The sequence below is a fragment of the Mesoplodon mirus genome (genome assembly GCF_964341445.2).
Source record: "Mesoplodon mirus genome assembly, chromosome: 2".
NCBI lineage: Eukaryota > Metazoa > Chordata > Mammalia > Artiodactyla > Ziphiidae > Mesoplodon > Mesoplodon mirus.
The window spans coordinates 94,341,409-94,366,928 of NC_138977.1; the positions used below are offsets into that span (position 1 = coordinate 94,341,409).

Below are 25,520 nucleotides of genomic sequence, written 5' to 3' on the forward strand. Positions count from 1 at the left end.
TTTTATGCCTTTGTTTATTTTTGGTACATCAGATGTCAAGGAAGCCAAATTTACTTGGCCGGAACTGCAAGTGTATTAATAATTCTCAAAATATTTTCCCCCCGATAACCTAGGTAAGTAGAAAGGTTGTGGAAGTCTTTATTTGGGGTAAACAATCCAGTGGGTAGTAGTCCAAATCCTCTCTTCCTATAATCTTCATTCTGGGAAGTGGATGTGGAGGTAGGGGAGAAACAACCTGAAGACAATTTTATAGGAAGTTTTATGTGGTAATATTTTCCAAACCACAGGTCCCCTTAACAGTTGTAATATACATGTCCATTCTCAGTAGCAGGCCTGGTATCAGTAAATTTTCACGCATAATTGGAAAAAGATGCATCGAAGGGAAAATAAGATTAAGTTACATTGAATGTTCACTGAATGCTAGGGCAGTATTTTAAGGATTTTTCTCTACTAATGGAAGTCTGAGATGAAAATGAAGTCCAAGGGAAAGTGATAAGCCATATTGTAGTAAGGTTCTGCTTCTTTTGTTAATGGAAATAAACAGTTGTGCTGTATGTTGAAGGCTTAGGTATTTGTGGACTTGAGAGAAAAGGGAGAGTGAGCTGGAGAAACATCAGAACAACTGGATTGCATTCTGTCCTGATGCAGCAAGTGACCTAGAAGATCGTGAGTCAGGAAAGAATGCATATTTCTTGAATTGATGAGTGATTCACCCTTTTTCCTCTCTTGCAAGACTCTTTATCAGTGAAAAGCAAAATGAATTTCCAAGCATTTATTTTATTGGCATGGTGGAATCGATAACAAGAAGTATGAAAATTTCTGCCTGACTAAGGATATATGGGGAATTTATCACGAATATATAAATGTTATTGATGTGTGACTTGGTTTGTTACCTTCAAGTTACAAGTGTGTTTGGTTACAAGTATGTTTCTCCAGTCCTTTGCTACTCCTTTCTCAGTCATCCATTTTACGTTTACCCTTTGGCCATGCTTGTATTCTGCTTATGTCTCACTAAGGGCTTGACCCTAGTTTGTAGGCAGAGTTAACGGTACGGTAGTATGAGCTCCCCTCCAAGAGTAGTTCAGAGGTCTCATCCTCAGCTCCATAAGGGCAGGTTGGTGAAGATGCTAAGGATAATGTACTGATCTCTGGTAATCAGGGGAAGTTTCAGTGTCACAAAATGCCTTTTTAAAGGATTTTGATGCTTGCTGTACTAAGTGCTTGGTTGACCTTGCAATTAGAGCTGGTTCACGATGGGCCTCTTACTGCTGTAATTGGGCAAATCATTTTTAACCTTACTGAACCTGTTTCTTCATCCAGAAAATGGGGGCATATGGTACTTCTATCCATAGAGTGGCTTTTGAGTGTTAAATGCTTTTGTTGGTTTTTAAAATATTTTTTTTGGCTGTGCTGCATGGCTTATAGGATCTTAGTTCCCAGATCAGGGATTGAACCTGGGCAATGGCATTGGAAGCACCGAGTGCGAACCACTGGACCGCCAGGGAATTCCCGAGTGTTAAGTGCTTATTAAGCACTTAGCCTAGTGCTTGGCATGTAGTTTTAGTATTAAGACCTTTTGCACTAGATAACAAAGCAAGTAAGTATCCTTAAATATATAAAGTGCTTCCTCTATTTGGCATTGATTAAGTTGTATAAGCCACCTGCTTCTCTTCCATGTCTTGCAAAATAGCTTTTAATGTTAAAGTAGTATGTGGGCTTTTGTGTCAGATGATATTGTAATCTCCACTAGAGTCAGAATGCTTTTGTATTCACTGCTTTACTCAAGTACCTAAAACAATATCTGGCCCTTAGAAGGGCAAATAGTTGATTGCCCAGGCCAAGCATTGTGTGTGTGGTGTTTTTCTGTGTGTGTGCTTCTCCTTGATTTCAACTAATTAATATACAATGGTCGTTTTACTGTAATTTAAAAATTCTGGTAATACAGAAATCTTGGTTCATAGACTTCGGTATTGTCTGGATGCATTAACAAGGCAAGGAGGAGAGTTCACTCAAGTAGCAGGAAATAGCAAGTCTTGAGAAAGCGACTGTAAGAAACAGAAATGTGTAAACTTACAGAGAAGTTGGAGGAATGGTACCCTGAAATCTTGTGTACCCCTTATTTGGATCCACCACTCACATTTACCTTCTGTATATTATGTGTGTCTTATGTGGTAGACCCCCAGAAATTAAGTTGTAGGCATACCCCTTCATCTCTGAATACTTCAGTTTGTATCTCCTAAGGATAAGGGCATTCTCTTGTACAATCATACTGTAAAAATCAAATTCAGGACTTTAAAGATTGGTGTAGTTCAGATTGTGCCAAATCGCTTAATACTAATCTTTAACAATCTCCCTGTTCCTAATCCCTCATTGTATTTAGTTGTCACATCTCTTCAGTTTCCTTTAATTTGGAATAACTCCTTAGCATTCGTCCTTCACAACATGAAGAGTTGGAAGCTGTTTAAAGAATGCTCCTTAATTTGGATTATTCTAATTGCTTCTTCATGCCTCAATTCAGGTTATGCATCTTGGCAGGAATAGTAAGTACTGGTGCATTACATCAGAAGACACATGATGCCATTATTGGTTGTGTTAATTTTTACTATTTGGTTAATGTGTTGTCTACCAGATTTCTCCACTAAGTTATTATTTATTTCCCTTTGTAGTTAATATTCTGTGGGATGATATAGCGAAATTATCTTACCCTTCAACAAACCCATTGATTTTAGTGTATATTGATTTTTTGCTTGAGTCATTTATATCTTTTATGGTAACTGATATTCTCTATGAAAAAGAGCTTTCTTTCCCCTTTCCCCATAGATGCAGGTTCTTGTTTCTGTGTTATCTCACAGTCATTTGTTTACCCTCATTCATCCTGTGGAGTTGGGGGAGGGTGTCCTTTCAGGCTCCCTAAATGAGACTCTTGTGAGACTATTACACTGAACGACTGAAACTCAGATTTATCACATTTCTCTCTGCTTATCTTGTAACAGTGCTATAAAATTTATGAACGCTTGATGGAATGCCTTAAGGATTAAGTTGTGGAAATTTACCAGTGGTCAAGATTCTACCACCAGAAGGGGCAATTTTAGAGAACAGAATCCTAATTCTTGTATTGATTTTGAAATACCACACCTTTCATTTCTTTTTTATTGTGTGCTCTACTTTTTAAAGATCACATAATGCGCGTACAACTGCATACTTATAAAACTCAAACACGTTAAAATCTATCTTGACTAGCTCTCTTCCTACTAGTCTTATTACTCTCATTTGTTTCTTCAGAATTAACTACTATTAATGGTTAATATTAACTCTTTACCTCCATATGTGTATGCATGTTAAATGCTTGATTTCTATGCACTTTACATAACTGAGGTTATTGATACTCTGCAGTGAGTAGAATTTGGAGATCTTTAGTCAGTATTTAGGACTATTTTCATTCTTTACAACTATCGTGTCATGTTTTATTGTATGGATATATCTGGTTTTATCACTTTAATTATTGCCAAAATTGGTTGACACTCAAAGTACTTTGAGAGTGGACGCCATGTGAAGTGAGTGATTCAGGGAACCCATAATATCGTACAGCCTTACAAGTTATGTTTATGCTTGTGTTCTTAAGATAGAACTTCTTTCAGGGCTTCCCTGGTGGTGCAGTGGTTAAGAATCCGCCTGCCAATGCAGGGGACACGGGTTCGAGCCCTGGTCCAGGAAGATCCCACATGCCGTGGAGCAACTAAGCCCGTGCGCCACAACTACTGAGCCTGCGTTCTAGAGCCCGTGAGCCACAACTACTGAAGCCCACACACCTAGAGCCCATGCTCTGCAACAAGAGAAGCCACTGCAATGAGAGGCCTGTGCACTGCAACGAAGAATAACGTCCACTCGCTGCAACTAAAAGCCTGCATGCAGCAACGAAGAACCAACGCAGCCAAAAATAAATTTAAAAAAAAAAGGTAGAACTTCTTTCAGATTTGCTAATAGTAATCATGTCTTGCACTCTTTATGTTCAAGTTGTTTTTTTTTTTAACACAGATGTATATATTCGGGATGTTTAGTGTTGCTTATAATAACAAAATGATGGATAACGTGTTAATTTAACATTCAGCATTGATGTGGTAAGGGAGTAGAGATAGCCTAGATTTGCATCTGAATAATTTTTGGTCATCTTAAATTTAGGAAAGTAATACACCCACAGTTAAAAAAAACCCAGACTATTCCTAAAAGATTTATGATGAAATCAAAATCCTACAGCCTTGTGTTCCGTCCTTTTCTCAGTCACGTAGCTACTCTATGTATCTGACTCCTGAGGTAAATTTAAGTTAGCATCAGATTTCTTATTTGATAAATTTACAGTGGATTCTCTTCACGTAGGTCAGAATATATAGCATATTATACTGCATTTTCCTCAAGGTGATGAACATGCTGAAACCTTGTGGTGGATGAAAGTGGCCACAGATTCTTTGCAGCCCTTCCAATCAGCTCGAGTCTGCTGCCATTGCGACTTGCTTTGACCAATAGAATGCAGCAGAGTGACATTGCGTGATTTCTGAACTTCAGCCTCCAGAGGCCCTGCAGCTTCTACTCTCATGCTTTTTCTGAACACGATGACCTTGTGAACAAGCCTGAACTGGCCTACTTTAGGATGATATTCTAGGTAGAGAGAGGGACCCATTGAAAAAGGTCCAGGTTTCTCACCTATTACAGCCATCCCAGCTGAAGCTTCTGACATGGACTGAGGTCTGTAAATGCATGTCCCCATAGAGCAGAAGAACCACTGAGCTGAGCCCAGATTAAACTGCCCAACTAAAGAGCAAATAGAAGCTGTTTCAAGTCACTAAGTTTTGGGGTGGTTAGCTGCTCAGCAACAGATGTGGATACAAACCTAATTATGCCCTCAATCTGGTTAAAAAAGAAGCATTTCCAATTGACAAATGAGTAACTGTACCTAGAAGTTACTGAAGCCACACTGAATGGTAGAGTTGGTGGGTTAGTGGGACTGCTAAGCATTGTTTTCTTTTATTGAACAGTCTTAGCCAAGTCCCCGTGTTGCAGATCTTCAACACATTCCTCAGAATTACTTTATGTGATAGCCTTAGTTGTCCAGTGAAAAACACATTTTCTTTAGCTAGTGCTTCAATAAAATACATCTTTCATCTGATATTTTAAGGGACAGTCGTCCCCATGTTTCTAATTTTCCTTCCTGTTGAATATTTAACCATAGTTTAAAGTCAAAAACAGGAAAAAAATCTTTTTAGGCCAGATGTTAAATGCTGAGGAAAACTGGAGATTAATAAAAAGTCTTTAAGTGGGCAACTGGGATCCCCTTTTAGTGAAAGTAAGATGTGAAAAGGAACAGGAAACAGGATGAGTGCTACACAAGTACAAAAGACAAGGCCACTTAAACAAGTTCAGGGCCAAATTTTGTTTTTGAAGCTATTGGTTTTGTGAATAAATACGGACCACCAATTCTCCTATGTCACTAATAGGATCAGGATTTTAAGTAGGTTTCTATTTTAGGATAGTTTAGTGATCTAATTCTTTGGATGTTTGCATTCCAAATTTCCTGTGTATGTAATTTCCTATTTTCTTAATCAGGATTGTGGGTTAGGATCTCCACTCATGCTGTGATCTGTCCGTGGTACTTGGCAAAGCTCACTAGCAATGTGAAAAGATTCCCAGCCAGCTATGAAAGCACTTTCATTTTAAAGCTGCCTGAGATGGTAAGACAGCATGGAAATCACAGTGGGACACTTGTTTAGGTTTGGGCAGCATTGCTGAAGTAAGACAGCAAGGGTGCAGCACACCACACACGCACACACACACACACACACACACGCACACACACACACACCTGGGTGCTGTTGGAACTTTTCTGTCCTGATTATGGTGGTCATTAAATGAACCTATACGTATATTAAAAATCCATAGAACTGTACATTGAAAGGGAAAAAAAGTCATTTTTACTGTATAATTAAACAAGCCCACAGGGTACTGGAGCTTGTGTTTGTTTGAATCACAGCTCTGTCACTCATTAGTTGTGTGACCCTGGGCAATTACTTTTACCTCAGCTTCATCTCTAAATACAGGTAATAATAGTATATACCTCCTATATGGGGTTGTTCTAAGGATACAGTTAAAATATATAAAATGCTTAAAACAGTGCCTGGCTCGTTGTATGTGCTAAATAAGGGCTAGCCGCTAGTATTATTATAAGAATGTAAGGAATTAAAATAAGCTATATGGGCTATCATGTGATCATAGCAGCTAGGAATAGTCTCACATACAACTATCTTAAGGTATTGCATTTAGGCAGGATGGGAAGAAACCCTAGAAAAGTGTCAGTGCTACTAAGCAAATTTAAGTCTGCTCTATTACTATTTTTCAGGGAAGGCAAAAAACAACCCCCCAAATAGAAAAGTCCTTTCGTTCTCCTAATTCACTCATTCCTGCACTGAATGCTGGCTATTTTCCAAGGACTTACTGAAAAGTTAGAAAGAATCTTGGCAGTCTCTCATGTCCAAAATTACCTGATGATGTGTTCTCTAGCACATGTGTCTGTGTGTGTGTGGCCTCAGTTTTCTCAGATTTACCAATGCTCCTGGCCAGAGGTACTGACTGTCTGTGATTAAGCATCATACCTGTTGCACCTACCAGTGAGAATATTATGACCCAATTCTTCCACTAGGTTGATTAGCCAGAAGGTAAATTCTGAGAATTGTTTGAGAAGCAAAAGGAAGCTTCTGCAAAACAGGAACCTGGGGCTCCAAGCCATGGGTATATTAAGTATGCTCTTAGGTATATTCAGATCATGAGACTCCTGTACTAAATGAGAGAATATCGATGGTCTTTGACCTGAAGGGGGAAAGTGAGGCATCATTCCTATATGATGTTAAAATGTTAATCTTTAGCCATTCCCACCCACTACAGGGCATCAGTGGGGCAGACAACATGACAGAGACATTAAGAGCAGGCAGAGGTGCTATCTATTGGATTCACATGAGTCTGAAGTTTTGTTTTTATTGTTTAAGCTCTACTCTTTGACGGTTGACAGAAAACAATCCCCTGGGGAGGAGGAGAGCAGCCAAGAGAAAATGGAACATTCTGAGAAAGAATGGAAATGATTCTATTGCTCCACAAGACAGAGCCAAGTGGGAGGGAAGCCAGAGTAAATGATCAGAGGCCATCTACAAAACAGCTCGCCTCAGCTTCAGTGCTGGGTGCCTACTCAGTGAATAACAGCTCTGCCATGTCTGGCATAGCTGGAGCTCCAAGTTAGTCATCTGCAGGAAACTAGCCTTGATTTCCATTTTGCAAAAAGTGTCTGAGTGGTCAGGAAACACAAGCACACAGGATTGCATCTGTGCTCCGCTTTTCCTTGGTTGTCATGGGAAGTGTCCCAAGTATCATAAACACATTTAGACTCTGGGGAACTACACAGTAAAGCCCTGATGATTGGTAGGGCTTGCTGTTTATGGTAATGAAAAATACAAAATGTGTTAAGCTTCAATTTGTAACTTTGAAGAAAATGCTGCTGTTTTAAAGGTGACGGCAGGGGTGGTGGGGAGAGAGATGGGGGTACTTCAACCTCTGTCCTGTGGACAGGAGGGGGCTGTCCTGACACCTTGCCATTAATTTCTACTCTACTAATTCCTGCATGCTGCCACAGTGTAAATGATTAGCGATGGAAGGGCAGTCTTCCTTAGATCAATGGATTAAGAAGTATCAGTAAGCTGGGCTTCCCTGGTGGCGCAGTGCAGGGGACACGGGTTCGTGCCCTGGTCCGGGAAGATCCCACGTGCCGCGGAGTGGCTGGGCCCATGAGCCATGGCCACTGAGCCTGCGCATCCGGAGCCTGTGGTCCTCAACGCGAGAGGCCGCAACAGTGAGAGGCCCGCGTACCACAAAAAAAAAAAAAAAAAAAAAAAAAAAAGTATCAGTAAGCTGACTTAGAAACCAACACAGAGAACTTTCTTATAGCAAATCCACTGTGAATCAGTTGGATCGACCGGCAGTGATCCTGGGCTGCATTATGTTGGCAGAATGTAAATTAATAGCAGATTCTAGCAGCAGTTCTCCACTGTCTTATGCTCAGAGGGCCTTTTTTTTTTTTTTGTCTGAGGTATTGTAACCACCCTTTCCTGGGTTTCCTGCCTGTTTTTGCTGAGAATCATAAAAGGTTAGGACTGAGAAATATATAGTGTAATTCCCTCATTTATAGATGAGAAAATGATGACCCAAAGAGACTAATATAACCAGGGAAACAAACTTACTTAGTAAATTGCACTATTTGAAACCGCTAGCAAGGTACATTGGAACATTTTTAGATATGCCTCGGTCAAAACGTAACCATTGAATTTTAGAGGTAAGAGAAACCTGAGAATATAAGTTATGAACATTTAAAAATGGAATCTTTGCTAGTAGAGAGGTGTAAAAGCCTAGAGAGATTAGGAGGGAGAAATGTTCTGCTCTCTAAAATACATTATAAGCATCGTTTTTGGGGTTCTGTATATTTACACAAATGCCAAATTTACCATATTTTCTTCATTTAATCTAAAGACTCAGGCCTAAGCTCCAAACTATGAACAGTACATAGAAATATAATGGTCACAATTTTAACTTGTAAAATTAACAGTATTTCATTCTCTCCAAAATCAACTAGAAATCGACTACCAATCATTTTCTCAACTTGGGAAGTTACCGCCCTCTAGAGGGTGGGTCTGGAAACGTTAGGGGTACTTCTCAACTATCACGATGAGGTATGGGGCTGGAGTGTTGCTCCTGGCCTTTCATATCTGGGGATGAAGGATGCACATAAAGAACTACCTTACCCAAGATGTCAATAGTATTCACTTTGAAACTCAATGAAAGTGAGATCTACAGAGTTTTGACAAGTTTCATTTTAAAACACTGACCGTTTATCCTACAATGACTTACTTAGTGAGAAGGGAGCTAGAGTGTACACATTGACAGAGAACATGGGACTATTGAGAAGTTCATGCTAAACCTGAGTCCATGGGAAGCTCATGGATCTGTGTTTCAGCCCAGCTTACTCCACGAGCTTTTATCTCAACATTGGGATCTGGGACTTGACTGGCCAGTTCATTGTCCGCAGCTCTAGTACCACTTACTCATTTAGGAATATATAAAGGTGAAGACTTCTGACTGATGTAATGTTATACAGTGTTTACAGGCAAATGTTGATGAAATGGTTAAAGTGCTCTGATCCTTGCAGAAGAAACTCTGAATGCCAGAAAGACATAACATGAATTCTTTTCTAAGATTTTCAGGCCCTTTTAGATTATGTAAGGGAAACTTCTACTTGTTTTCCAGTTCCCATTCTCCCCTTCTTCCCTTAAGTAATACAAGTCTGAAACCCCATTTCCCTCTACATCCTCCAGCTTCCCCAAGGGGGGTGTGGCCATGTAAGTGTTGACCAATGGGCACTGTGAGTGGGGAACTTCCAGCACTTCCCCCTTTTCAGTAGGGGGCTGCATGCTCTTCACTCTCTTCTCTTTTTCCCATTGTGAAAGGATGACAACTTGAGCAACCACCTTAGACCCAGAGATGGAAGCTGCGGCATGTTCCCCCGGTTGGGTCCCTGGATGACTCTGTGGAGCAAAGCCACTTACTCGCTTCTATCTCATTTCAGCCCATGTATGTTGAAGGCATTGATGTTCTGCCATTTTTTCATAGGCCAACTGCTAAGCTGCTCTCTCAACTAGCCTCCAAATTAGAAATGCCATCTGGTTTCATTAAAAATATAGTGGGAGAAACCTGAATTCAACAGAACTCCTTTTTAGGTATATCTGAATCACAGATACACACATATACGTACCCAGCAAAAAATAACTTCTGTTTACAAACTCAATTCATTAAAAAGAAGCACGGTCCTTGGTAGCTTAAAAAGGGTGGCGGAAGGTTTTATTATAGCAATATTTAATGCAATGTAATGTATACAGTATGTTCTGTATTGTTAATCTTCAGTGTGAAGGTCAGCTTCATATATTTATCTTTTTTTCTTTTTCTGCAGATTGTACACAAGGGCAGGAGGCTTTTTGGTTTTATAGGCCACGCTTCTCCGGATGCGCTCTCCTTTGATGTTAACTACATGTGGCAAGAGTGGGCGCCGGACCGTCAGAACTGTTCCTTGAGGTGTGTAGCCTCGGAGGTGCAGTTTGTCCTTAAACTGCGGCGTTACTGCTACCCAGCCTATGCAAGAACACGGCAGAACACAGACGGTATTAGCAACTATCTTATTAAAAACACCAAACACAGCTCAAAATGGAAACCCAAGGGAGGCTACTGCTGCCTTTCACTCTATTTTTTAAAAGCATGCAATGCATTTGTGAAAAGGTACAGATTTATTTTCAGAGTAGGTTACATCTTATGAATAATCTAGTATGTATTTCTTAAAATATTCAGCTTATGTCAGTTAAGGCACATCTGTATAGAAATATACTAAAAGTCAGTAAGGCTACTTTATTCACCTTTTCAAAAGTGCTTGGTGTAGGGACCTCCCTGGCGGTCTAGTTGATAAGACTCCGTGCTTCTATTACAGGGGGTGCGGGTTCGATCCCTGGTCAGGGGGCTAAGATCCCACATGCCATGCTGTGTGGCCAAATTAAAAAATAAAAAAGTGCTTGGTGTAAAATTACCTGCAGAGGAGAACTTGATGTCAGCCACTGCTTCAGATTCCCCAAGTCCTTCATCTAATGTGATGTCTTCAGCAACAAGAGGAGGAAATCCTGCCATTCTTTCTTCTCCACCCATTGGAACCTTCCATTGGGAGGAGATGAAGATATTTGGAGGTTTAAATTAAACTCCTGATAACTCTAATATTAAGTAAGGCACTGATAAGATAATACTGTACAGGTATCAAGAATAAAATCCTTTTAAACATTCAACTGTTGAAAAAACCTCAGATCACTTCTAGGTCAAATGAAAAACCCGGGAGCTCTGTGATAGGATGAAACCTATAGATCCCAGTGACAAGGGCCCCATGCGGGCATCCATCTGGTGATAACCTCCAGACAGCAGAATCTTGCTTTATTAGCTTACAGTTTTTACAGTCCTCCATAAAGCTTCAGACACAATAATTTTGGGCAATTAAAGCAACATCCTTCCAAATACCTTAGTACTTACAGGCCTGGATGGACACAGAGATTAATCCCTGCCTCATCACCTCTCAAGGGTACATGGATAATGGGTAAGATTCAGGTGTTTCCATGAATTGGAAGTAACTGGATAATAATTTACCTGTTTATTAACAGATCTCTCTGTGTTTAGCACTGAGGACACAAAGATAGCTACTACAATATGTTCTATATGGTCCCTACCCCCGAGGAGATCAGACGGTGGAAACAGCAAGTAAATAAATTACAAGGTAAGAAACGTGATGAGAGGCATCTACTAAGTACTGTGATTGTGAAGGAAGTAATGAACAAGGTTTGGTCAAGGAAAACATTAATGAAGAGCAGACTTTGAAAAACAGCTTAAAGTTACTCAGTGGAAAGGTATCCCGGGTTAGTATTATGTACAGACACACAAATTGGAAAAAGGATAATGAGTTCAGAGAACTGTAGTTTAACTGTGCAGAGTATGTTATGTGTGTGTGTGCATTAGTGATGAGGCTATCAGTTTAGACTTCTCTCAGTAATGTGGAACTACCAAGGAATTATAAGCAGGAAAGAGAAAAGAATCAAAAAAGAATACTGTGGCCTGCTTTGTATTTTGGAAAAATCTGCATAGTGCAGGGTTTCGCAACCTCAGCACTATTGACCTTTGGGGCCAAATAATTCTTTGTCTCGGGAGGCTGTCCTGTGCATTGCACAATTTTTAGCAGCCTCTACTCAGCATCCACCAAGTTGTGAAAACCAAAAACGCCTTCAGTCTTTGTCAAGTGTTCCCTTGAGGTAAGAGTCAACCCTGGTTGAGAACTACAGCTGTGGTGGGGTGAGGGTGGGCAGAAGGCAGTAAAACTGGGAGCTGGGAAAATACCGAAGGATCTCAAAACAGCCTAAAGAAAGTAGATTACAGTTTGGACTATGAGGCTGGTCTCAGTGATAATTAGGAGGCAGGAGTGACTTTGACTTGGGAGGTGAGTAAGAAAACCAGAAGGCAAGGATGAGCCACAGAGCAGCCCAAGGAACCATTTGTATTACACCGGGAGAGAAGCCTCAGTGTTGTTCTGAGAAGTATCAGTGAGTCCACTCTGAAGACTACACGGATGCGTGGGGGTGGAGCCTTACCCTGCAAATCCTACATGTCTCTGGAGTATTAACTTTAGGGCATTTATTTCGATGGAGTTTTAATTTCACTCTGGCTTTCTTAGGAAATCCAGAGAGAAAGAAGCATTTACTTCCCAAGTCAGGTTGGTTTTATCCTTGTTGAAGGGCGGGTGTGTATTTTTGTGTTTTGACTTATTTTCAGTTGTATGAGCATTAATTAATGGTAAATCACCTCTGCATTGGACGTACCCGCTATTTTTGCAGTAGGTATGTCCCATAATCTTCATCATCACAAACACTTACGTAGCAGTGACAACAGTCCCCTTGTGCTTGATCTTCTCCACAACCTCGTGGTGTAGGTACAACAGAGAGAGGTAAAGGAAACTTACCTAAAGTCCCACATCTTCGTTAAGTGGTGGAGCAGAGCAGGCTTTGGACCCAGCCTGGCTCCAGAGATCTTCACTATCATACACTACACACCAGCCAACAGTGTGTAGCCATGTCTGGTTAAAGATCTGTAAACAGGCCCCATTCAGTCTCTGGTGAACTTGGAACAATTTCGGTGGCATAGAAAGGGCACAACAGGGACTGCAGAGGATGGGACGTGAGGAGTAAGCTTGATTGTAAAGAGGAGGAACGAGCGGGACACTGAGTCTTGTTTTGTTTTTTTAAAGATTAGAGAGGGACTTCCCTGGTGGTCCAATGGTTAAGACTCTGTGCTCCCAATGCAGGGGGCCCAAGTCTGGTCCCTGGTCAGGGGACTGGATCCCACACACATGCCGCAATGAAGATCCCAAGTGCCACAACTAAGACCCGGCGCAGCCAAATAAATAAATAAATTAATAAATAAATATTAAAAAAAAATAAAGATCAGAGAAATTTTAACACACTGCTTAACAGGTCAAAGGAAGGAGCAAGTAAAGCAGGAGAGAGGAGGTACGATAACCTCTAAGTGCCTGGGATTAAGAACCTGGGAGGAGATCTTTTCCACTCATACAAGAGCTTCTCAACTCAGCACTACGCACGTTTTGGAACAGATAATTCTGTGTTGTGAGGTGCTGTCTTGTGCATTGCATTATGTTTAGCATCATCTCTGGCTTCCACCCACTAGATGCCAGTAGCATCACCCAGTTGTGAGAAAATCTGTAACTTCACTCACAGTATACAGCACAACTTTCTGCAATGATGTGACCGCTGGGCAGTTGAAAAGTGGCTAGTACAAGTGAAGAACTGAATTTTAAAGTTTATTTCATTTTAATTAACTTATTTAAATATGCACACAGGCCTACCGTATTGGACAGTATGGCCTAGAGAAAACCTAGGTGTGTCACTATTCTAGGATCGGTCTAATCCAACATCCCTTTTCTATAGGAGCCTACCTCACATTATAGTCAAAATCCTCAAGGTGAACAAGGTCAGGGGAGAGCTAGCTGAGGGTGTAACAAAGATGGTTCTGTCCAACAAAGGCTTTTTTAGCAGGGCCGTGGGACTATCACAGGGTGTGTTAACCTAACTATGCAACCATCAAAGCGTATTGCCTCACCTTGAGTAACGTATGACCCCTGTGCTTCTGATATACAGTGTCTGCCTTGTCCAACGAAGTAATGTGAACGGGAAGGAAGTTGGAAGCCACAACTGTAAACCAAGCTGACTGATTTCCCTTAAGAAAGGAAGAAGGAACTTATTTTATATAATGAAAAACTTGCAAAACCAGCACATTACAAGGTATGATTAAAAAAAAAAAATTGGGGGAATTCCCTGGTGGTTCAGTGGTTAGGGCTCTGCACTTCTACCGCAGGGGGCACGGGTTCAATCCCTGGTTGAGGAACTAAGATCCTGCATGCCGTGCAGTGCAGCCAAAAAAAACAAGGTGTGGGGGGGCAAAATATGGCAGAAGCACTGCATTTCACCCATTTATATAAAACTATGATTCCTTCCATAGGTTTGTTGATACTTAAAAAAACCAAACAAACATCTATTATAAAAAACAAAAGAAAATACTGTCTGCTTTAAGTGTCCCTGTGTAAAGTTTGGTTTAAAATGTTAACATTCTGTGGTCTCTATGGAAATACATAAGGTTTTAAGTGTGTAAGCCTAAATTTCCAACAAATTATGAACAAACACAAAACCAAGAAGTGTGCTAAGGCAATGGCTTGCAGGTTGCATTTAGTGTTGTTGGACATATCAATGTTTCATTTTCCATTTTTCTCCTCACTTTGGTAAAACGGGGATCAATTCTATAGATGCTCTAAAATCTCTGAGTGATGCTATGTAAATGAATACCAAACCCAAAAACACATCTATAAAAGTATACACATCATGGAATATAAAGAGCATGGAATATATTTAATGCATATTAACCCTGCACTTAAAGGTACGATCTCTGATTTCCACATAAGACAATACCACAGGAGAGGGAAAGTATCTTTGCTTAATGCCAAGCTGTATGGGGCACTCAACTGCCTATTGAAGATATAGTTTTTTAAGACCTATTACTTTTTTTCCCCCCATTTCATTATCCCAGGTTTTTATTATAGACATTTTCAAACACACACAAAAGAATAGTATACCAACCCCGACATAGTCATGACCTAGTTATCAACATTTTGCTAGTCTTGATCGTATATCTGCTTCCTTAAAGTAAATCCCAATACTACAGTTATTTTTAAATGGTACGGACTTTCCTTACCTTCAGAAAATCTATGCGGCCTATGGCACCCAAAAATAGAACCATTCCTGGTTTAAGCACGAAAGTTCTTGGAACAATGGAATGTGTTGGCAAAACAATATTTACTTCTTTTTCTGTTAGAAGACTTAAAATCTGTAAAGCAGAGGGCAGATTTTTTAGAGAATTACTTTCGATGAACGTCTGATATATCGTGCTTTACCTGTAAGATAAAAAGTTATTATATATTCCAGGCTTCACAATAAATCAAAGTATATATTTTAGAATTTGCTGCACATAAAATTCATATATTCTTTCCAAATGAATCAATTTATAGATGGCTTTACTCTTGTTTCACAACTTAATCTTGAGTAATGGCAAAATAACTTTATAGGAATATGAAACAGCAGCATCCTCCGAATTCTGTCAAATTTGCTGTGAATTGAAAACACTGATGATTCAATCCCAGGAGAGAAAATATGTTCTCTCGTCAAGCCTCCTAGGGAGCAGTAGTTTTCAGATAAAGGTAAGGTAATGTGCTATATTCTGTCCTAGTGGCAGCTATGCATGCGTTAAAGGAAAATGATCACCCCATTCTTGGAGCAGGTAAACAGCTTGAAGAAGCTTTTCTAAATTCCAGTCTTTGGTTTCCTTATTTCTTCCAAATACTCAGCAAAAAAAAAATGAGAGAAAGTTATAAATCCTGTGGCTTCTAAGGATGAAGAGTTCTTAAATAGACTAGAGAAAATGGAAAAGAAAAGCCAGGCAGTACAAGATTCTGATAAGACTTAGGGAATCAAAATCTGATTTAAAAAATTTTGAGAAAGTAAAAAAATGGCTAAAAATCTTTTGTGAACTTCTTAAGAAAAATAACAAGAAGATAACAAAATATGTGATACCTAGGGAGACTCACAAGAGAATATGTAAGGGGGCTGTGAGTAGTTTTCTTCAGTATTTGTGCTTGAAAAAGCACATTAAAAGCCACGTGCAGTAAAGAAATATTTTAACCCTTTTAGCAGAGACCCTAATACTTCACAATAGAGTTCCTTGGTTCAGTTTGGGAAACACTGGTTCAAGGCATTAAATAAATGTGTCAGTAAACTGACAGAAAATCAAACTGCCTGAGAGAACTCTTTTTTTTTTTTTTTTGCGGTACGCGGGCCTCTCACTGTTGTGGCCTCTCCCGTTGTGGAGCACAGGCTCCGGACACGCAGGCTCAGCGGCCATGGCCCACGAGCCCAGCCACTCCGCGACATGTGGGATCCTTCCAGACCGGGGCACAAACCCGTGTCCCCTGCATCGGCAGGCGGACTCTCAACCACTGCGCCACCAGGGAAGCCCGAGAGAACTCTTATATCTAAAAACTTGAGGCTCTCACTGCAAATTAGCACATCTGAATTTGCGAGTTAGCAAAGTCTTGCCTTTCTGACTAATTGATAAGAGGATATACATGACTGAAGTAACTGCTATCCCTGACCTAACTGAGCCTAAAACTGAAGAATGAGTTGGTGAAGTTAAAGCGATAGAACATTACTAGGAAGCAGTACAGTTACTCTGAAGTTCTGGATTGCTAAGGAAGTAAAGACTGGACACAATTATTCTAGGAGAGAAAAAAAAAAGTTAGAAGATCTATATAGGTACATCAAATTCTGAGAATGAAACTATAAGTGATTCTGATGAGGCAAAGGAAGGAAAAGTATCTAAGAATCTAATGTTGTTTCACAGGGATATACAGAGATAACTAGGTGAATTAGAACCTGGTCACTAACCAGATTCAAAGGAAGGTGATTAGTGGATCTGTTGAAAGGCAGTATCCTGGATACACACTTGATTCAGTCAATGACTTGGATAATGATCAAAACTGCAAATGAGGGCTTCCCTGGTGGCACAGTGGTTAAGAATCCGCCTGCCAACGCAGGGGACACGGGTTCAAGTCCTGGTCTGGGAAGATCCCACATGCTGCGGAGCAACTAAGCCTGTGTGTCACAACTACTGAGCCCGTGTGCCACAACTACTGAAGCCCGCGTGCCTAGAGCCCGTGCTCCACAGCAAGAGAAGCCACCGCAATGAGAAGCCCACACACCGCAACAAAGAGTAGCCCCTGCTCGCCGCAACTAGAGAAAGCCCACACGCAGCAATGAAGACCCAACCCAGCCAAAAATAAATAAATTAAATAAATAAATTAAAAAAAACAACAACAAAAACTGCAAATGAATAAAAGGTTCTGAGATATAACAAATATGTAGGATATAGGCTGAATTTAAGATAAAATCAAAGTTGCCCGGGAGATCCTGCAACTGGACTGAAAAGATATACAAGGGCAAGATAGGTAGAGTTGATCCTATTCTAAATTAGGTTCATCTGAGGGCACTTACATAAGAAAGTTAGTTCTTTGTGTCATATTTTCAGGAACAAAAACAAATTAGAATTCATTCTGGAAAGGGTCCTTTGTTCATAGCCTATTCTCATAATAGCTATGGGAAATGAAGACAAACCGTCTGGATTATGTCAGCACAGTAAGTGCTCCATGTTTGTTGGCTGAACTAATGAAAGAGAAGAAAAGGGTAGAGTGAGGAAGAGAGAGGATATTATACTCTAAAACATTTTAATGTCTGGCAAAGGGAACTAGACATTATATTTGTTCCATACACCTTTGGGGAACAATAGGTACAAATTACAGGGACACTGCTCGGCTCAATATAAAGAGCAGGGTGACCTTGGGAGGTGATGTGATACTGCTTCAGCTGATGGTGAGTCACTCCTTACTTCAAGGTGGATGCACCTCCTGGTGAATATGTTATAGAGGGAACTCAAGCATGGAACGGATGGCTGGACTGCAGTGATATTTATGATTTCTTCCAACCGCAGAATCTAGGGTTCTGTAAATGTCTCCCTAACTAAGGTAACAACCACAAGGATAGAAATAGATTGTTAGCAGTGACGTCTACCAAATGGCATACAGTACTTGATGACATATAGATTCATCCCTGAAACACTTCTATGCATGAATCAGAACTGAGTCTAAAATGAAAGGATACCTCTTTTTCTGCCAATTAAGACAGTACTCTTGCAACTGAAAGTTAATGTTTCTAAAAGACATTAAATACCTACACAATTTTCTTTTGTAATTCCAGGGGTGTCATAAAACCAGTGGGCATCTTTCACATCTTGTGGGGTCAATTCTACTCGTTTGGTGGATTTATCTGCAACCATAACAGGTTCACTTCCCATGTCAAAGGCAAGTGAATCGGCATCAAACTCAAAGGCAGCTTTATCCTTCTGTTCTTCTGAATACAAGAATGTTCTTCCAACTCTTCCTAGAACAAGTTATACTGAAGTTAGTAGTCACTCCTTTAAAGCTTTTGACTCGAGACAGGTAGTTCTTATGTTTGCCTCGAAGAAGTTACTAGGACTAACAATGGTGTTTGGAAGGAAGTGAGACCACAATGATACTTTTGCTTTATTTCTAAATGCAGTGGGAGTCAGACTCTTGCATTGATCAAGTATGTGTGGCTGGCTGTGCACACTGGGCGAAGGGGGAGAGTGTTGGGAATCAAACTGTTTTTAGTAAAGAAAGGTTGTAAAGAGATACCAAGGAAAGGGGGACAATCCAGTTTAAACCTGCTACAGGTCAACAACTTGTACTGGTGTGTAAGGAGGGGGCTGGTATCTTAGTGAAAATGCTTCTGTTGCTGACAATGGCCAGATAGGCAGTTATTTGCATTTCCTTTCCTGGATCTCTCCAAGTATCTACTGTCTCAGTTTTCCCAACACAGTGAATTCTGGGTTTCCAAACAGTAGCCTTGCCTCTAAAAGGCCTCTACGTTCCAGAAAGAGGAAGTGTCTCTCCCCACAAAAACTGGCTAGCCCCAGAGAGCTCTATTTCAGGTTGTTCTACAGAAAGTTTTAGCATAGGCCTAAGGAAGAGTTTTCCTATAGAAGATGCTTACCTACTACATAACCATGCTTTTTCAAGAGATTAAGTTTATTTTGTTCTTGCTGACTAAGATCTTCTTCTGCTTCAGTTGCATCTCTTTTAAGCCTTTTTTGCCTTTGGAACATTCTGTAAGGAGTTGGGTTACAAATAGGAAACTTCAGAAGGTTTAATGTAGTACCTGAAATACCAAAGAATACATACGTTGTTATAAACATTGTACAAGAAAATGGAATAAAACATTTATGAGGATCTACTCTGTCTTGGAAACTGTGATTATTCCTCTTAACTTTCATGACAACCCTCCACAAAATTATTCTTACTTTACAGATGAGGCAATAGGTTCAGAGATCGGCCCACAAGCTCAACCAGGATTTGAATGCCAAATCTATAGGCCTGATCTTTTTCCATCTTCTGCATACTCCTAACCGGTATAAAAGCACTTCTGTGTATAAGTCAACCAATGTCCCTGACAGAGAAGTACAGCTTATCAAGCAATGTTCAACACTGGTTTCAAAGGATCAAATGAAGTAGTTCGCTTTGCCAACTGTTAGATACAAACAGGTCACAGAAGGACCCATTTTGCAATTACTACAGACATTTCTTAAAGTCACAAAGCTGATATTTCTTTACAACAAAGCCACATATATTGCATTAGTGAATTATTCAAATGTTAAATCTGTATAGTACTCTCCTGACTAAACTCAAGATATGAAGAGTGAGACTGAAGGGTGGCGGGAGGTTTAGAAAGTAAAAGGACTTTCTGGAGAAACGTACGAAGAACTAAAGTTACGAGGGGAACCTCCAAGAGAGCATACACTGCTTTGTCCCCTGGTTCATCTACAGTGCCTAGAACAGTGACTGGTACCTAGAAGTACTCTAATTATTTCTATTGGAAAGTTACTAAAACATGTACTGAATTTCCAAGCATTAAACTGACACAAAAGAGAAATGTGACCGAAGGAGGTAGAGAATTTTTAAAGGAAGCCTCCAGCCAGCCCCTGGTGTACATTAAGGAAGGATATAGGACTAGGTGCCTGAACTACGATCAGACTTCCAGCTTCTCAGAAGACGAAGGAGGGTACTTCCCTGGTGGTGCAGTGGGTAAGACTCCACGCTCTCAATGCAGGAGGCCTGAGTTTGATCCCTGGTCAGGGAACTAGATCCCACATGCATGCCACAACTAAGAAGCCAGCCTGCCGCAACTAAGGAGCCCAAGTACTGCAACTAAGGAGCCTGCCTGCCTCAATTAAGACCAGGCACAACCAAATAAATATTAAAAAAAAAATATGAAGGGGACGGGCGTCCTAAGGCTCACCAGGCCAAGAGGAGATGGTGGCTCTGTCGATAGCCTCAGCGCCCTTGGCAATGCAGTAATCGGACTCCAGGAGCTTGTTGAAGAGAGTGGACTTGCCAGCGTTGGTGGCGCCAACCAGGTAGACGTCGCCGCGGTAGCGCCAGGAACGCTGGAGCGCGGAGATCAACTCTTCGACTCCATAGCCAGTCTTGGCGCTGATGAGCCGCACGTCTCTGAGCACCGTGCGGGACCTGGGCGAAAGATTCACATTCTCTTCCCCGTCCCGTGGCCGGTCCCCGCTGGGGTGTTGTGGCCTTCGGTAGCCAGGGGGCGGCAGGAGCCCGGCGCGGGCACAGTCGTCCCACAGTCGCTCCCGGAGCCGCTGTCGGTAGCCGGGAGTATCCTGGGGCAGCAGGTCCACCTTGTTTCCCAGCACGATCAGCTGCTTGGGGCCCACCAGCGCGGGCAGGTGGGGCAGAAGGGCGTCGGGCAGATCAAGCAGGTCCACCATGTACAGCACCAGCGCGGGCTCGGGCCGCCGCAGCGCGGCGGTCACCAGCTCCAGGTACTGCTCGCGACTCACCTGCATATGCAGGGCGCGCCGGTGATGCACCAGCAGCCAGCAGCGCTGGCACACGGTCTGCGCCAGCCCGCCGTCCTCCTGCGCCGCCGCGCTGAGGAACTTCTCGCTGGGCAGGTAACCGGGCACTCCCGGGTCCTGGCAGTGCAGCTCCGCCCCGCAACCCGAACAGTTCAGGCCGCTGGGTGGCACCGTCGCGTCCGGGTGCCCCACGACCGGGTGCACCCACCGGCCGATGCGTAGTTTCTGCTGCCGCCGCTCCTCCCGCCGCTGCAGCACCCGTCGCTCCTCCTCCTCCTGCCGCTGCTGCAGCTCCTGCAGCTGGTCCTGGAGGGTCACTGCGGGCTCCGAATCCGGGACGTACTCGGGGAACAGAAAACTCTCCTCCATGTCAGCCCTTCCTTGGTTATCCGTAGTCGCTGTCGCGCCACGGGGAAGCCCACATCCCTGGCCGGATGGGTGCCGGGAGGTGGAGTTGGCCGCACATCTCCTCTCGAGGAGCGTCTCCCAGGGGCCATGGCGCGCTATCGTGGGAGTGGATCCCCGCAGAAAGCTGCACAGCAGCCTACGAGTGAGGCCTGCGGGCAGCATGAGAAACGCGGGCGTGGGCAAAGGGGCTGAGCCACCTTTTCGCACGTGCTCTGTGGCCCCAGACGTGCGTAAAACAGTAGCGACAGCCCGGGACTACCTGAGAGCTGTCATTTTTCAGCGTCGCACTTCAGCTCCTCCTCCTGCGTCTAATCTCGTGAGTTCTCGCGATGAACTCTCTGTGGTCAGAGAGCCGATTTAAAGCGGAGATAAATGCTCCGGGCACCTAAACTGGGGTGGGTTGGCCGAATAGGCTAGTGAGTGAGGGTTTATCCACTTTCAGGCTTCTTCAACGCGCCGCCGCTGGCACTGCCTGCCGTTAAGAAATCACATTTTTTAAAGCTTCGTGTTGTTTTGTCTTTCGGACTGGAAAATAGAAAATCTAATGCCGCAGACTTATGGCCACAATTAAAACCTTTTATTAATACGTCTTCCTGGCGTTATTATTTTTGGGGGGTGTCATTATTTGTGCAACAACATTAAAAATAATATTTCTTAAACATTTTTTTTAAATTTGACTATGGTTTATGTACACAGAAATCATTTTTTAAAGCTTCGTGTTTTTAAATCTTTGGAACCAAAAAAAATAAAGCATGGCTACAACTAAACCCTTTATTATTAAATCTTTGTGACTTTTCTTTTTAGGTGCCATTATTTGTGCAACAACACTGAAAAACAAAGTTTCATTGTCTAGATCCGACTCAAAATGTAAGGAACAGTCCTCACTGTCAGGCACGGGGGAAACTTCAGCCCACAAATCGCGCATACACAATACTAACCCTTAACACAGCTCAACCTACCCTTCGCGCAGGCGCAGACCTTAATTGGCGTCTTTGTGGGCGGAGCTTCGTGTGGAACGCAGAGTATTCTGGGAACGCCGGAGACGGAAATTATTTCGCCTCACGCTGCGGACGTGGGAGCTGCTGCGCGCCTTTCCGTGTGTGATTTCTAGAGTTAGGAGCTTGGGAACTGTTTGCCAATATGTATGACGCCGACGAGGGTAGGTGACCACTCAGAACACTCCGCGGCGACCCATTAAGGGGGGGAAACGTGGGTAGCTGGACGCATTGAGGATTTGCGGCCTCCTCCTCGGTCCGCCGCACCATGGCCCCAGTCGTTTCCCCACACTCCCGAGGCCGGGAACGAATCCGGGATTTTGAGAGGTGGAGGGTGCAGGGAACGTAGCCTTTATCATCTCGGTCAGGGTGACTCTTGTTCTCTCCTCTGTCTGCCCCTGGGTGAGTCTGACACTCCCTTCCCGTGTTGAAAATAGCGCGCAGAGCCATGCGACAGGTTCCGTTGTTCCGACTTTGAAGCAAAGGACTCCTTTCTTGATTTCCCTTAGGCCAGAGTTAATGAATTTATGAATAGTTGGATTTTTGAGCGTCAGCCTGTGCCAGGCATTGTGTTAGGCTCTGGAAGAACTCCGGGGACAAGGAATATAGTTCGTGTGTGTGTGTGTGCGCGGCGCGGGGTCAGGGTTTGGTTTAGTTTGGCGTTCCCTCATGCTGTCATATGCCTAAGTAAATTATCTTAAAAGATGACCTTTACATTTCCTCTTTCCGCGTGATGACACATTTCTAGATGGTATGTATTTTAACGAACAGGGACAGTATGTCTTTTTTTTCTTTTTACATGTAGAGTTCGTAGTCACGTATAGTGTATTTTCATTGTATATTTTTAATGCTCCCTCTTCCGTTCTCCAAAGCTGTTATTTCAAAGTTCGTTTTCTTCTAGCTCCCAATCTCCTGGCCACCGCTTACGTTTCTCTTTATTCCCTCAGCTACTTCATGGAGAAAATAGAAGCAAAAACTTAAACTCTACTGTTTAAACTTCTGTCTCATTTTTATCTTGCGTCTAGAAATTTATTAGCATCATTGTATTCTTTTTCTTAACTCCTGAGAAAAAAATTCAAAAAAATTTTTTTCAGCTTAATTTTTTGAGTAGGTAATAGTCTCATTTCTCAGAGGCTAGAAAACATAAAAATGTTAAAAAGGATAAATGATCTACAAGTATAACTAAAACTGACTTCATTATTACCTCTCCTTTTCCAACCTTCCTACTTCTCCTGGGTGGCTGTGATAATAACATCTAGTGTGCCATCAAAGCTAGTAATCTCCAAGCCATTTTAGATACCTTTGTCTATTTTACCTCTCCCCCCATGTGTAGGAGTCAGTAATTCCAGAGCATTCAAGAAGCACTTATTAATAATTTATTTTGGATATGTATCAAATTTTGAATCAAAGTTGTTAACTTTTACAGACTATGTATATAGGTCAGAATAGAAAAACAAAACTACAGCACATTTATTCTTTTGCATAAGAAGATGAGACTAATACTAGCACCAGTGCACACTGATTTTTCAAATGCCCCATTTTATAAATTACTGTTGCTGCACAAACTCCCCAAAGTTTTGCTGCTTAAAAATTATTTAATATGTTCATGGATTAAATGAGCCAGGAATTTGGACAGGCATAGTAGGAATGGCTTGTCTGTTGCCTAATGTCTGTTAGTGGTTGAACTGGGAAGACACAAAGGCTGAGTGTTAATTGCTGGGGGCTGGGTGATCTGGAGTGTTTACTCATGTGTCTGGCATCTAGCCTAGGAGAACTCAAGGACTAGAATTGCTGATTGCAGCATCTCGTAAGTGGGCCCTCCCTTTAGATTTTCTCACCTAAGTAGTAGGAGTTCTTAATGGCAGCTCAGGGCTCCAGAAGTAAGTGTTTCAATAAAGAAGGTGGAATTGCATTGTTTTTCCTGACCTAGCTTCTAAAATCATGTAGCATTGATTTAGCTGTATTCTCTTAGTTATGGAGAGTCAAAAACCCACCCAGATTGAAGGGGAGGAAGCATAGACCCCCTATATCTTGATGGTAGGAGTGTCAGGATCACTTTATAAAAGAGCATGTGAAATGGAAGATAGTTGTGGCCATCTTTGGAAAATACAGCCTGTCATCCCTGTCCATGTGTGAAATGTTGCTGTAATAGGCAGCCCACCTTAAGGTATTGCCCAGCTATTGGAGTCCTTTGCTGACTCCTCCCTCTTAACCTGATCTCTGGTCTCTGAGGAGCCTATTGATAGAGGATTATGAGCTTGCTCCTAGTTATCATTCTAGTTAGTTATTAATGAGAATTATATGGGCTTCTTGGAGACGATGGAACAGTTACAGATTCACACGACTTGCACTGAACCTTTCTCATGAGGCCTCTTTGTGTATTGGTAGAATACCTATGTGACGTAGACCTATGTATGTGTACATATATACCTGTGTATATTGTTTCATTATAGTTCAAGTAATGTGATGACTGAAATTTTAAAGAAGTGGGGTAAAGCGATTGTTTTTTATTTAGTAAAGAGTAAATGTGTTTTTGCTACTTCACATCATAGTAAGATGTGATCTAGCAGTATTTATTGCAAGTGAGAATGATTTTTTTTTTTGCAGATATGCAATATGATGAGGATGATGATGAAATCACACCAGATTTGTGGCAAGAGGCATGCTGGATTGTAATTAGGTAACTTTTTAGACCAAACTGAATAAGTTTTAAAAGGCACTGTAAACTATACAGGGATTTCCTGCTTATTCTGTGTTTTAAAATTAGATGTTTTATGTGAATATGCTGCATGAGAGCTGGTTTGTCATTTTATTTATTTATTTAACTTTTAAAGTATTTTGATATACAGAAAAGTTACACAAAGAATTCATGTACACTTCACCCAGATTCCCTAAATGTTAACCTTATGCTATGTTTTCTTTGCCTTATTCTTTCTCTGTCTACATGTTTTTTTCTGAAATATTTGAGTCAGTTGTTTACCTAGGAATATTCTTTTACAGAATCATAATCTTATTAAAATAAGGAAATTAATACAGTAATCTTATTTAATCTAGAGACCTTATGCAGATTTTGCCAGTGTCCCAGTAATGTTCATAGCAAAATAAAAATTTTCTTATCCTGGATCCAACATAAGATCATATATTACATCTTGTTTTCATGACTTATTCTTTTGTCTCCTATAATCTAGAACAGTTCCTCAATCTTCCTCTTTTCTTTTTTTTTTTTCTGTTTTTCAAACTCACCATCTCTCTACAGCTTCCCATGGCCTCACTTTTTTTTTTGACCTTGACATTTTTGAAGAATATAGGCAAATTACTTTTTAGACTGCCCCTCAGTTTGGGTTTGTCTGTTTCCTCATCATTAGATTCAGATGATTACTTTTGGTAACA

General features: G+C 41.5%; 2 protein-coding genes across 3 annotated transcripts in view; one reads left to right on the forward strand and one right to left on the reverse strand.

Moving 5' to 3' along the window:
- Positions 1-9,916: 9,916 nt before the first annotated feature.
- LOC309798930 (nitric oxide-associated protein 1) lies at positions 9,917-21,446 on the reverse strand. Its single transcript, XM_082611695.1, has 7 exons — positions 20,148-21,446; positions 18,846-19,010; positions 18,007-18,212; positions 14,920-15,051; positions 13,774-13,890; positions 10,659-10,779; positions 9,917-10,212 (listed from the first exon to the last, which is right to left on the reverse strand). Exons 1-7 carry the CDS (start codon positions 21,295-21,297, stop codon positions 10,010-10,012), a joined length of 2,094 nt encoding a protein of 697 aa, XP_082467821.1. The 5' UTR covers positions 21,298-21,446; the 3' UTR covers positions 9,917-10,009.
- Positions 21,447-22,179: 733 nt separating this feature from the next.
- The window catches only part of POLR2B (RNA polymerase II subunit B), a 46,811-nt gene continuing 43,470 nt past the window's right edge, over positions 22,180-25,520 (forward strand). The window contains exons 1-2 of one of the 2 annotated variants that reach the window (XM_082630896.1): positions 22,180-22,294; positions 24,738-24,810. In XM_082630896.1, the coding sequence (XP_082487022.1) occupies positions 22,276-22,294; positions 24,738-24,810 (92 nt within the window). In that variant the 5' untranslated portion in view covers positions 22,180-22,275. Of the gene's footprint in view, positions 22,295-22,428; positions 22,533-24,737; positions 24,811-25,520 lie in introns of those variants that run through there. The other variant, XM_082630897.1, reaches the window with a different exon arrangement.

Coding starts and splice junctions, on each gene's coding strand:
- LOC309798930 (XM_082611695.1), bottom strand. CDS start 21,297: ATGCTGCCCGCAGGCCTCACTCGTAGGCTGCTGTGCAGCTTTCTGCGG. Junction 18,213..18,845: donor AAAGCATGGTTATGTAGTAG/GTAAGCATCTTC, acceptor AACTTGTTCTAG/GAAGAGTTGGAAGAACATTC. Junction 10,213..10,658: donor CATCAAGTTCTCCTCTGCAG/GTAATTTTACAC, acceptor GTTCTTGCATAG/GCTGGGTAGCAGTAACGCCG.